The 12,692-nt window shown below is 41.4% G+C and overlaps 1 protein-coding gene across 1 annotated transcript; it reads left to right on the top strand.

Annotated features, from left to right (window-relative positions):
• The first annotated feature begins 233 nt into the window (after nt 1–233).
• LOC133009292 (uncharacterized) lies at nt 234–9,006 on the top strand. Its single transcript, XM_061076759.1, has 4 exons — nt 234–832; nt 948–1,028; nt 2,312–2,496; nt 3,110–9,006. The coding sequence occupies exons 1-4, from the start codon at nt 745–747 to the stop codon at nt 3,989–3,991; spliced, it is 1,236 nt and encodes a 411-aa protein (XP_060932742.1). The 5' UTR covers nt 234–744; the 3' UTR covers nt 3,992–9,006.
• The last annotated feature ends 3,686 nt before the right edge of the window (nt 9,007–12,692 follow it).

The following is a 12,692-nucleotide window of genomic DNA, read 5'->3' as shown; positions in this document are numbered from 1 at the left end:
GCTGAGTTTAGTCTTCCAGGCAGTTTTCTTCTCCCAGCACGTACATGTTCCGCTCCTCTTCAACAACCCTCCGCCTCATCTCACTTTATTACATCTAGTTATCACCTCAACTGTTTGCTGGACACTGGCTGTCGTCAAATTTGGTTTCACACAACCTGGAAGTCTGCACGCAGGGTCGACCTCCATCCCCTGGCTCCGAGGCGGTGATGCCGCTCGGCTGCTCAGTAGCTAATCAGCCACCGGAGCTCCGTGGAAACGGTCACATCAGCGGTGTGTCAGCGCTGTCAGCCGCCGACACACAGCGCTGTTAGCCGCCGACACACACAACATGTAGTTGTAGCTGGGGCGTCATGAGCTGCAGCGCCCGTACACGAGCAGCAAGCAGCCGTGCTAACCAGCGGTGGCTAACTTGCTAACGCTTAGCATTTTTTTCAGCGATTGCGACCACATGCTCGCTCCGTCCCCCGGTGTGTGCACCCTTTAGTCTGCCGCGGTTTGGGAGCAGACATGCCCGACGGTTAGAGTCTCCATCAGCCCCTCAGCATGAGACCCGCTCAGCAGTGAGCTAGCTAGCAGCCTGCTGTTAGCGGCTAACTTAGCCGGCGATGCTAGCAGCAGAGTGCGTCCACGCCGCCCGCAGCTGAAGTCACGTCCGGCCCATGGAGCTGAAGCGTCGGCCGTCTTGCCAAAGATGACGGGCCGCCTGAGCCTGGTTTTTGTGCCTCTGTCTGCAGGAGGCGGAACATGGAAGCCGAGGAAGAGTGGGACCAAGATCTGAGTGCGCACAAGCTGCTGGATAAGAAAGTGCTCCGCAAGCAGAATGGAGGGATCGGTAAGGCCGGTGTTTTTCTTTTTTTACTTCTGTGCTAGCAAGTCCTCAGTGTCACCGCTTCCAAGCAGCCGCATGGGTTTGTTATGTTTACAACAAGGTGACCTCTCGTTCACAGGTATAGCCAGGACTCTTCACGGTCTGTTTAAAACCCCAAACTCGCTGCAGATTCAGTCCCTAGCCCGCTCAGAATGTGCTGGTAAGTGAAACCCTCCGTGGTAAAAAAAAGTATAATCCTGTTTACTGTGATGCTTTAGATTGCAATGTGCAGACAGGGATGCTGCTGCTGCTTGGTTGTGAGGAATCAAAATAGGAAGGCCATAGTTGTGTACTCATCACAGAGCATCAGTGGGAGAAGATACCGCTGGCATCAATGTACATCATCATCTGTATGGAAAGACACTTCACCTGTCAGTACATCGCAAAATCAGTAAACTCAGATTAGCCCAGTCAAAGATAAGTATTATAAATGTCTGTATGAGCCCACAGCCCAGTATTTCTTAACTTCTGGTTGTAGTGAGAAGTTAACACTAATCTAACCTGCTGAGCTCCACTCAAGTGGTTTGTGACAGAAGGTGTGAATCTTTTTTTTTATATCAAACACATCTAGTAAAATTATTTTAATTATATTATTTTTCTTGTTTTTAAAACATATAGGACAACACCTGTAAGTGGTCTGTGGAAGTCATTTCTCTGTGGAACTTCATTATCTTCATCCTGTCAACTAAACTCAACTTCAGGCAGCACCTTGTTTGAATAAATTAGTAAGAATCATCATAACATCTAAAAGTAAAATGGTTATGAGCCGATTGATTTCTCACTATTAGGATAGGCTAGAATAAACTTAAATGTCCAGTCGAGACAGCAAGATTGTCTTTGGTCTCTTCCAGAAAAATTGATTATATCACAAGGCGTACACAAAATAAGGGAAATCACTGGAAAACTCATCTGTTGTACTGGAAATCAAGACAAAATAAAAACACATGCCGCAGTGTTGAAACTTGGAGGTTGTGTGGATGCCAGCAAAAGTAAATGTAGCTAAAGTGTAACATTTCTAAATTAAAATGTTAGGTCTGTTCGGATGCTGCCCTAGCTGCTCTTGAGTGTGCAATTCATTATTTTTTTTAAATGTTATCATAGCAAGGAATATATAAAATTGAAGAAATGAAAAAAAGAAAAAATACAACAGATGATTAAAGTTCTGGTTTCCACCTCACACTTTTTTGCGAAAATTTGTGTCAGAATGTACATTAATAATACACAGTTTATTCTTATCCAGGTTCATTTGGCACATAAAACAAACCAAGTAGGCAGATTTACTTTTTACTCCTGAGTTGGTCAAAGCTGCTTTTTTTCAAATAAGTGTCAATAGTGTAGCTTCATAAAGTCTTGCTCATCAATGCCACTGACCCACTGACAGCCAAGCACAACCACAGACACATACGTCTGATACCTGGCTCTAATATATCTCCTGTGTCTCAGGCTCCTGTCCAAATCTAATGATGAGTAGGACCGAGCACGCCGATATGAGGCCCGTCCCCGTGGCCCTCACCCCCCAGCTCCCCCCCAGAGCTCACCGGCCCCTCTGCGTGTCGGTCTCCTCCGACAGCAGTGGCCGCTTCAAAGCTCTGGAGACGCAGGAGTGGAAGAACAACCTCAAAGCTCAGGTACATTCCAACATTCCACAACATGCAGCTGCTACATGCCAGAAATAAAGCAAGGTACAGAAAGGTTTACAATCCTACTGTGGCAGGTTAGGGGGGGGGATCGAAAATGCTTAATATGAGAATAAATTATAACTTTCCTTCCCTTACTCTTGCTGAAGGAAAAGGGCATAGAATGTCCAAACCTTGTTAAGGCCAATGAGACAAATGGGGATTTGTGAATATGAGCTATACAAATAATAGACATACAAGTAAGATTTGTAATTGATTAATTGACTTTATTCTCATAATATAATAATTATTTTGCTCTTGTTAAATTCAGAATTTTTTTCTCATAATACAACATTATAGTTTAATTTTTTTTCTTCAATAAGGCCTTCATACTCTGTCGTTCAATCCTACTGAGGTGGGGTTGACAACAAGTATTTATCAACTAAATATATTCAAAGCTCATAAATAAAAGTGCATTACTCACATTCATGTGACAACCTGATATCTCCTCTGTAGGGGTGATACAAATGTCAGGACTGGGTCAGGGAGTGAAAAAGCCTGAGGAACACAACTGATTTGTTGGGTTTACAGTTGAGCAGATGTCAGATGTGTGTGTTTGTTGCAGATGGAGCAGGCCCACAGTGCAGGAGCTGCCAGCAGCACAGGCTCTCTGGAGCGAGCCTCCCTGTTCTGCGCCTCAGCCTCCACCACAGCGTCCAGCTCCAGCCTGTCCAGTCCAGTGGAGATCCTCAACAAGAGCAAATCCTCCAGCCGCTTCTCTCTCTTCTCTCCGCCCTGGAACAGCAGCTCTGAGTCTGACTCCAACCCGCCGTCCCGGTCTGGTTCCAAGAAATTGCGCAACTACAGCAGGAGAGCTGCCACGGGGCCGGCAGGAGCCAGGGGCCCCGATACACCTGAGCCTAAACCCAGCGGCCCCGAACACTTCCAGTACTCTGAACCTGTCATCTCCAAAGTGACGGACTACATCTATGTTGGCAACCTCAATGCGGCATACAATGGACGCACCCTGTGCCGCAACAACATTGACAGTATCATCGATATGAGCAGCGTGCCGGGGGAGCCGGGGCCCAGCCTCAGCCTCATACCCTGCACCTGCACTCGCGGTGCCCGGCACAGCTGGTCCCGCCTCAAGGTCGACATTGGAGACGTGCCGGAAGCTCTGGGCGACGGCCCAGCCCTGAAACAGTGCTGCTTCGAGGACATCAACGAATGCATTGACGCCTCCACAGAGAAGAGGAAGCGTGTCCTGGTCCACTGTCGGGACGGGTTCTCCTTGGCACCGACGTGTATCATCCAGTACCTGATGGTGAGGCAGAACATGAGGCTGATTGCCGCCTACGAGCTGCTGAGGGCCAAGTACCCGGTCAACATCAGGGAGTGTCACCAGAATGTGCTGGTGAGCCTGGAGAGGGCGCTGCGGCCCGGGGGCAACGTCAACCCTGAGTGCTTTAAACAGGCCATCTCACGCAAAGTGGCGTGGACCTGACTCACTTTCCCAACATGCTCAGCTGCTGCTTATGGTATAAAATATTTTCCTAAAAACAATCAAGGGCAGTTGTACTTTTCCCTGTCAACTGGTCAACTGGATGTTTTTGTCCTCACCCGAGTGCAGTGGCTGTAAAATGTATGAATTTGATGTATTTTCTCCTCAAACCTATAAATGTGACCCGTCCGTTGTTCCTCCCCTCACACAGAACAGGAGACGCAATAGACTTCACTGTAATGTATACAGCTTCGTGGTATCACAATGTAATAGTGTTGGCTGTATAGTTGATATAGTCCTGCTCCAGTTCTGTGCCATGCCATCATGGTGGTGTTTTTCTATCAGGGGAAATTATTAATGGGAGATCTCAGGAGATTATTGATGTCATTCCAGTAAAGGGTGGGAAATTACTCATCAGATGAGTCTGTGGCCACGTTCACACCTGGAAATAAAATGCGTCTTGGTGAGCTATATGTGGCATTTATGGTCTGGTAATATGTCACCACTATTGGAAAGACCAATATCAGTCTATTAGATGCAGCCTAACGGATACATCATTTTGAGTTGGTGGGTTTTAATGCACAGAGACACTGCTACAGGTGTGGAATGCCCTTCAGGTGTCTGAAAATCACAACATTATGATTATTATATAAATCTACACTTTCACAATATGCAACTAATACCCCCGCTCCACATGCGAATAGAGCATGAGATTAAGAAAAAACTGGGACCTGTTCATATGAACATTAGTCTAAAGCACCACTGGTGGTCAATCATTAACTATTAGAACCAATAAGTTATCTGTAAACCTCTGGACTTACTTCTTGGCTCGATACCTGCTGAGCCTGAACTGTGTGTTAAAAGCAGTTAAACTCTACACACTGATTTAAACCAAATTCCAATGTGAAACTGAAACACAAGTGGCCACTCAAGATGCATTTTTAGAAATTACAGGTGTGAGCTTAGATCAGTTTTATATAGGTTTTTACACAAAGATCTGAGCCAGAAATAAGTACCTGGCAATCATTTGTTTGGAGGCTTGTTTTTCTTCCTAAAATAATGTGTTTAGCTGGTGAAATAGTTGTTTGAAGTCACTGTCGGTGGGTTAAAAATAGTTTGTTTCTGACCCTGTTGAAACAAAGCTGCCACTCAGAAGAACAGAGGACATACGTGTGATTTGTCACCATCGGATCCATCACCACTGACTGGATTACATTGATTTATCTGCTTCTATCACAAGAGGGAACTTTGCACATGGACACGTGATTTAAATGTAAAGCTTCTGTTGTTTGTGACCTTTTCATGCAGTTTGTTTTTTGTTTTTCCGAGGTCATACTTGATGGAAGATGAACGGTTCGACCTCTCCTCCGTGAGGAAGACTGTAGCCCCATTTTTAGCCACAGTTTGTTTGATTTATCTCTCTGGTGGTGCTCAAACTGTGGCTTTGTTGATTTGAACTTCGGTGTATGCAGTGAGGCTGGGTGTCGTGCATCTCGGTGGATTTTCAGTATTAGTGTTTCAGTGCCGCTGAACTGCGATTCAGGGTTTACACTGCAAGAGAAGATTTTTGCACTACTCACAGGGTTGTTTAATGCAAGTATTGATTTTTTTATTTAAATATTGTTTAAATATTTTTTGAGTTTGACAGTTGGCATGTTTACACACCTATTAGAATAACCAGATTAAAGGGATGGTTCGCCGAAGAATTGAAATTCAATCATTATCTACTCACCACTATGCTGATGGAGGAGTGGATGGAGTCTCATAAGTAACCTTTGTTGCAGCAGAACCCAAAACAAATGAGGTGAAATGTGACCTCTTCTTTAGACGTTATAAATCAACAGGAAAACCCCAACACAACTAAAACAATTATGTTATGATAAAGAGCAGGTTATGATAATCAGTTTAATGTCTGATCATAATGATTTGATCACAGTCTACCAAGGCTCCAAGTAATATTCAAATTATATAATTTGATCTGTTATCTTTCAATTGATATATCATTAAAGTCTGTCAAATATCAGATGAAGGTAAAAGCTCATGTTCTTTACAGTTTTAGTTGATGTCTTCACAAGGTCCTGTTTTGCCAAACCCCCAAATATTCAACTTGCAGTGACACAAAACAGAAAAGCAGCATATCCTCACATCGGAAAATGATTTTTTGTTTCTGCTTTTGAGAAATTACTTAAAACATCACAAAATCATCAAAACTAGCTGATTAATCCTCTGTATATGAGCTACTTAATTAATCATCTAGTTTCAGCACTGGATATATGACTCCAGACACAGCTGAGTCAGTACTCAGAAAAGTCAGGTTTGATATCTGCCCTCTTTTGGCCCCGTCAGACCTGGTTTTAACATCCGCCCTGAGAGATATGATCACAATTGGCCAGCTCTCGGTATATCTGTCCACACCTGGCAGTAAAATGTCTCTCCAACGACCAGTGATCAGGTCACACTTCCCAGCTCTATATGCAATTTAACACATAATTTCTGTTCATAAGGACCAAATAGAAAGTAAGAAGTTTGAGCTTACATATGGGTCTATGACTGTGTGTGTGTGTGTCTTGGTTTAAGATGGATAGATCAGAGTGAATCAGTGCGCACAGCTGTTGAATTAAATAAGATTTATCCATTTGAGAGAACTTGTGGAGGCCAATATTAATATTGTGGCGGTTTATAGTAAGCACTGACTAGAGTATAATATGGGTCAGAGGACATCAGCTGAATGGGTGATCCTTCAATGTGGCTCAGGACGCATTCGCGTGCTTGAGAAATCAGGTCTCAAATATACAGTGGCTGAGAGCTCAATGCACAACAAATTAAGAAAACACATGCAAATCTAAAAAATTAGCATATTGCGGAAAACAACATCAATTTGCGAAAACGACAACGTTTCAAGGGGACCCAAAAAAGTGATGAACCTGGCTGTACTTCAATGCTTTGTGAAGTCCGAACACATCTGACGAGAAGCAGACTTCAATAATGTCACAAAGCTTTGAACCCGTCGTTAAATTTACGTTTTCTTGTGTTTTGACTTATTTGCAGCCGAGTGTTGTTTTCTTGATTTGTACTACGCCCACGTACAAATGCGTCACCACTGCATCACTTCTCGGATCACTCAGGATGGATGTTAGAACCTGGTCTGTTAACTGATACTCTGATGTTCTTCCACATCAGCCAAACTGCTGTTTTTGTATAAAAGAGACCATCACGTCAATTGATGCCTTCCTTTTATCAGTATGTATCCACATCCCCAATGATAACAGATTGTCTCCTATGTCAACTAGATGATTCTGGTATTATTATCAGCACAAGTAAATCACCTTTCACAGTCCAAGATTTTTCCACTTGTAGAGTGATGTTTTAAGCCTGCTTGTCAGGTAAGCGCCATTAGGGTTTGTGCTCTAACAATATCTGCACGGTTTCGTGTCCCATCTGCTTTTCACCAGTGCATGCTAGTGCATTTTGGGTCATTAACTTCAGCGGAAAGAACTTGTCTTTTTTCTGTTCAGTTTTTCATATGATCTCTTGCCATTCTGTCATTTGAAGTGACAATTAAGAGAGGGAAGCTTTGTTTTTCTGCTGTGGATGCTAATATGACCCTACTATGCAGACACATGTATTTGCATAGTTGTATTCATTGCTACCAGTTGCAAAAAGTAATTTAAAGAAAGAAAGGTTCATGCACATGTTTATTTTGCAGTTTACAAATGGTGGGTAAACTGCAAAATGGTTCAATCTAATGGCTCAATCTAATAGCTCAAATTTTTCTGAAATACGCTGAGTACAGCAATTCAACCAAGCAGCTGAAAGTTAGTCAGGTTCAGTTCAGTGGTTACAAAACATGTCACTCTGAAATTTGAAGCTCCATCATCAAAGTTTAAGGTATTGTTAGCAAAAGCATAAACTTGTTTAGGGTTTAAAAGGTTAGGCTTACACATAGTTCATCCAGCTCTAAATTCGTCAGCTGCTCCGATTGAAGTGATGGATCATATTAGCGATCGGTTCAGTTTTGTGGTCCGTTATCATCCCGTTCGATCAGTGAAGAAGCTTCTTGTATGCAACCTGTCTTGGTCTGAATTCTGACTCTGATCATCAAAGCTGAAGGTATAAAGCAGAAAGATATTAACCCACAGTTTTTCTCGTAGCTCGATAGAAACTGTCGCACTCTCTTCATGCAAAACATGCTCTGAAATGTGAAGCCAGATGACACAGGGACATAAGCCCACTGCTGGATATTTGTCATCAGTTTTCATTTTATTTTATCAGCCAGTAAAGATAAATCAAGCTAAAGTGTACAACATATTTGTAATTGGGGAACAAACACTCCTAGCAAACCTTTCTGAAAATGAAAGTTATGCAAATAGTAAAATGAAGGCTAAAATGTTGCCATTGGCTTTTCCTTTTTTGTATTTCATTTATTTTCCATGTACTGACTTGGGCAGCCTCTGTGAGAATAAGTTGTACAGGACGGTTGTATGCAGCACAGTCCAGTCTTGATGTGAGCCGTGTGGTAGGAGTGGAAACTAAAAGTATGGTGCCTTGATTTGAAGTTGTCTCGTGACCGTACGGTGACATTTGCACACTTTGTATGACTTTATCTTCTCTTAATATGTTGTACAATGTTGAATATTTTTTGATGTTTATTTTGGCCAAAAAAGAAAAGTATAAACATGATATTTGTGTAAAAAGGTCCTTGCTGTAATATATTTGCTATCCATTCGTGTACAGTACTGGTGTTTTACTAATGCAGGACGTGAGACAGGAGACGGTATACTTCTCGATGTTATTAATGCCCACTGTAGTAGACTGAGTGTCGGCATATTTCAAGTCACAGTCATCAAATCAAACTGAATAGGTTTTCTAACTCATTCTCTCAGGTGATTTCTCAGTGGCCCAGAATGTTCTCAATGAGTATGATGTTCAGAAATGTGAAACGATGTATTTCTCATGTCATGTTTCTTAAGTCACATATAATTTGTACTGTTGAAATATTAAAGAAAGATATGTACTCAGCTGTTGTTCTGGTGTTAAATGCGAAAGCCAGAAAACACGCGTTGTGTCAGTTTCCAGAATTGATACTTTATCTCTTGCTAAAAGAAGCTTATAGTATATCATGATTTGTGAGTTGGCTATATTTAAATTAAATATTTTGCCAAACTTTCATTTCTTTTGATTATCCTCTGATAACTGAACCAGAGTCCATCTATAAAGCAACAAGAAATACGATTTGTTTTAAAGACCTTTAACTTACCCTCTGTGATGCTTTAAGTGGGCTACCATTTTCTGAATTTGACCAACCAGGACAAACAGTAATAAACAGTAAAACCACTGTCTCAAAAGGACACTGTTTTTACACTAGAAAATGTATGGATGTAGCCTCGACCTGGACATTTCTAGGCATTTTTTGCCATAATGTTAAGTGCCTAGAAGTATCCCATGTATTGTATTTTTCCTTAACACAAAGAGTGAGACATTTCTAGGCATTTTCAGCACTCAGGGTGGGGGCTTTAGAGTGGGTCCCAGGGCTCGGCTGGTGCTGGAGGTTTTTTCTCCCATGTATTGTATTTTTCCCTAAGGTGTCGGAGGTTGTGTGGTGGTTGCCTCTAGAAAGCTGCAAACTTGTCAAACTGTTACATTAAATGTTAACACACTATCATTGTAGACACATAGTGCACATCAAATATTAAATTTTCTCTTCTTTCATTATGATGGCACCAAGGACACTTTCTTTAACAGCTTTTGTTCTGTCTCTGTCCCTGTAGCATGTGTGATATATTTAATGTTATAAATGTATGTACTTTTCCAAAAATTATACAATAGAGTACTGATAGAGTAAAATTAGTCTTCTATGTTTATTGCTATAAATAGGACACTATTCATAGCTGCAACGTCATGACATCTCAATGAAGAACATGGCACCAATGTGATCTGCGCTGTTTTCATTTCCTGATTTCCCACATGTCTGAGATGCAGAGTTTTCTGTTGCTGTTACTCAAAATATTACTGCTTAACTGAACTTGTACACAATGGTGGCGTCAAGTGGAGGTTCATTCTCTAGAAAAGCAGCATCTTTGTCAAGCTTGTCTAACGGGTACAGCCACCCATGTGTGCAGCCTGCCAACCTCAAGGGTCAACACTGAGCCGAACAAGCCCCTGAAATCTTTTCACAGGCCAAAGGAAAGAAATACTCCTGCTGCCCTTTCTTACTTTGTTCTTCCTGCAGAAAAATCCTGAGTGATCTTAGTTCAGGGAGTGTCTCTCCCTGCCGTATCTCCCTCCTCTCACTTTCACTCCTTCACTCGCCAGCTCCTGTTAACAGCTTCTTAACAGCCTCCATTAAGCGTGTCTTAAATGACCGCCCAGAAACTCCACTCCCTCCCACCTGCTGTCTCCTCAACTTTCATCACTGCTGTTCCCTGGTTTCCTTCACTAAAGCCTGCCTCAGAGTCATCCTTCCCTTAAACAACAAGTCTAAAGCAGTGTTCATATTTAATCATATTTGATTTATATATAAATATCAACTTCTAGTTCTCCTCATTTTCTACTCCTCCTTCTGTGAGCACTTTCCTTTTGAGGCTCGGGGGGGAAATAATGCATCAGTAAACAATCAGAAGGCTGGGGGTTATTTATAATGGTCCGATAGGGAGGAGATTTAAGAGCAGAGGGGAGGCCAGATATATGATTGCTGGTGAGCCCATTGGTCTCTTAGAAAATCTACTTCCATAAAGAGAAAGCTGGGGTTTCCTTTGCTTTTGGGGTATACAATATAAACAGACTTTTATTTCCAAAACGGATCTGCTGCCCACCTCTGTTGCTCTGCTCCATTTCCAACTCTGGCCAAAGGTGAGAAATCTTTGTCTTTTCTCTGCTGCAGCGGATTTCTTAGCACATATTTGATTCTTATGAAAACTTGTTGATCCAGTTGTTTGGCTGATTATGAATGTATTTGTTGTTTTGGATGTTTAAACTGACTTAAACAATAATCCAGTTCTTTTAGAATCTGTGACTATAGGATGAAGGTGATGATGTTGTTTTATTTGAACATTAATAGCCTACGGTCAGTGATGAGGTGTGTTGGGGAAAATTGACTCCAGTTGGAAAGTGATAGTCCCAGTGTTAATCACTGTCATCACAAACTGTTTGAATAGAATTTATGTGTCAGATTTGAAAGAGTGATGTCTGGCTTCATGTTTAATCACATACAATAACAGGAAGTTTTGCGATAATCTGCATTGATGTTCCAATCACATTTCAATATCAAGGATACTATTATTTATTTAATCATGGTGTATAAATCCAATATAAACTATGATATGATTGAATTTCAACAATAAAGCATAATTGGAACCATTGAAATAAACTAAGTCAATCATAAAATGGCAAAACTTTCTTGTAGGGACCAGATCTGTTGTTGTGGCTATTCTGGCAATGAGTCCATTAAGCTGTTGTGGTATTTACTGGGGGTATTTACTGTCAATCTGCTGGGTCAGTTGTTGTCTCAAGTCTGTAACTTTTAAAAGCTGCTTAAATCCTAAAACCATTTCTGGTGTCATATGAGAAATATTGCACCAGACATTACTAGAGTTACTCTGGGTCAAAGGCTTGAATCTGGAGGATCAAAGCCAGGTATGTTTTTTTTCTTTTTAATGGATTATGTTGGTAATATGAAGCCGAATCTAATTCTTAACCATCTTTCATCTGTTATTTGAAATTTAAATCCACAAAATGTTGAAAGATAACCATGTGGATCAGACTCACTTGGTACTGCCACTTTTTCTGTGTCAAAGTATTCTGATCAGTATTGGGAGCAAAACATTTTTTCAGTGATCTGCACAGTGGGGTTTAGCGCTGCTTCTGTAATTATTTGATGGAACAGTATCAGCCTGATCTTACATATTGAAAACTAAAACCTGAAATAATGGCTGTGGCATCATTTTAGACATTAAGTTAAAGATCTAAACGCCTTCAGTTCTGTTTTCCGTCTGATCGGGTCTCTATTTTAGGAGAAGATGTCTAATGTCTGAGATGTTTGTTGCAACAGAGGAGGTATCAGGTGTTTGTTGATAATCTTCCAGAAGACAGACAGGGATGCCCGTGGGGAGACAAATGGACCCCAGATCTTTGCCCTAATTTAGACAAGGGGAGTTTTCCTCATTCAAGGCTGACCACTGAGCCTGGAGCCAGTGTTGGGTTTCTTCTGAGTGGAGCCATTATCCCCGAGAGACTAAACAGAGGGATCCAGTCCTGTTCCTCCTCAGTCTGACCCCACATTCATCTCGTGTCCTGTTTCCCTGTTTGTGTTAGCCACACTGTTAATAACTTTTCCTGATAAATTACCACCTGTGACAGTTTTCACATGTCTCTCCAATCATCTGTTTTTACATTTCAGTATTTAGAAAAGGAACATTGTGTTTTTGTGCAGGTTTTGAAGCCAAACAAACATCAACATGTCAGAGTAAGTAACCCTGGTCTTATTCATATATTCAAGTTCTTTAGATTTTTCTCCTCTAATGATAAGCTTGCTACAAACATGATTATCCATATTCCATAAGTGTTTGGGCAAATATTTGTGTTTCATCTCATTTTAATTTTAGCCGTAAAACCATCCAAAAAGAAAAAAAATTCAAGAATCAAGTTTCTTTGCATATGAATGAACACAAAATCATTTATATGAATCACAATAACATTGTGACTGTTT

Source organism: Limanda limanda, chromosome 8 (genome assembly GCF_963576545.1).
Source record: "Limanda limanda chromosome 8, fLimLim1.1, whole genome shotgun sequence".
NCBI classification, from domain to species: domain Eukaryota; kingdom Metazoa; phylum Chordata; class Actinopteri; order Pleuronectiformes; family Pleuronectidae; genus Limanda; species Limanda limanda.
This window is presented reverse-complemented; position numbering and strand designations above follow the sequence as displayed.

What these genes read in the sequence shown, in the direction of transcription:
- LOC133009292 (XM_061076759.1), top strand. Translation starts at nt 745, where the DNA reads ATGGAAGCCGAGGAAGAGTGGGACCAAGATCTGAGTGCGCACAAGCTG. An exon ending in CAAGCAGAATGGAGGGATCG is followed by an intron (nt 833 to 947) that starts GTAAGGCCGGTG and finishes TCTCGTTCACAG; the next exon opens with GTATAGCCAGGACTCTTCAC. An exon ending in AGCCCGCTCAGAATGTGCTG is followed by an intron (nt 1,029 to 2,311) that starts GTAAGTGAAACC and finishes CCTGTGTCTCAG; the next exon opens with GCTCCTGTCCAAATCTAATG.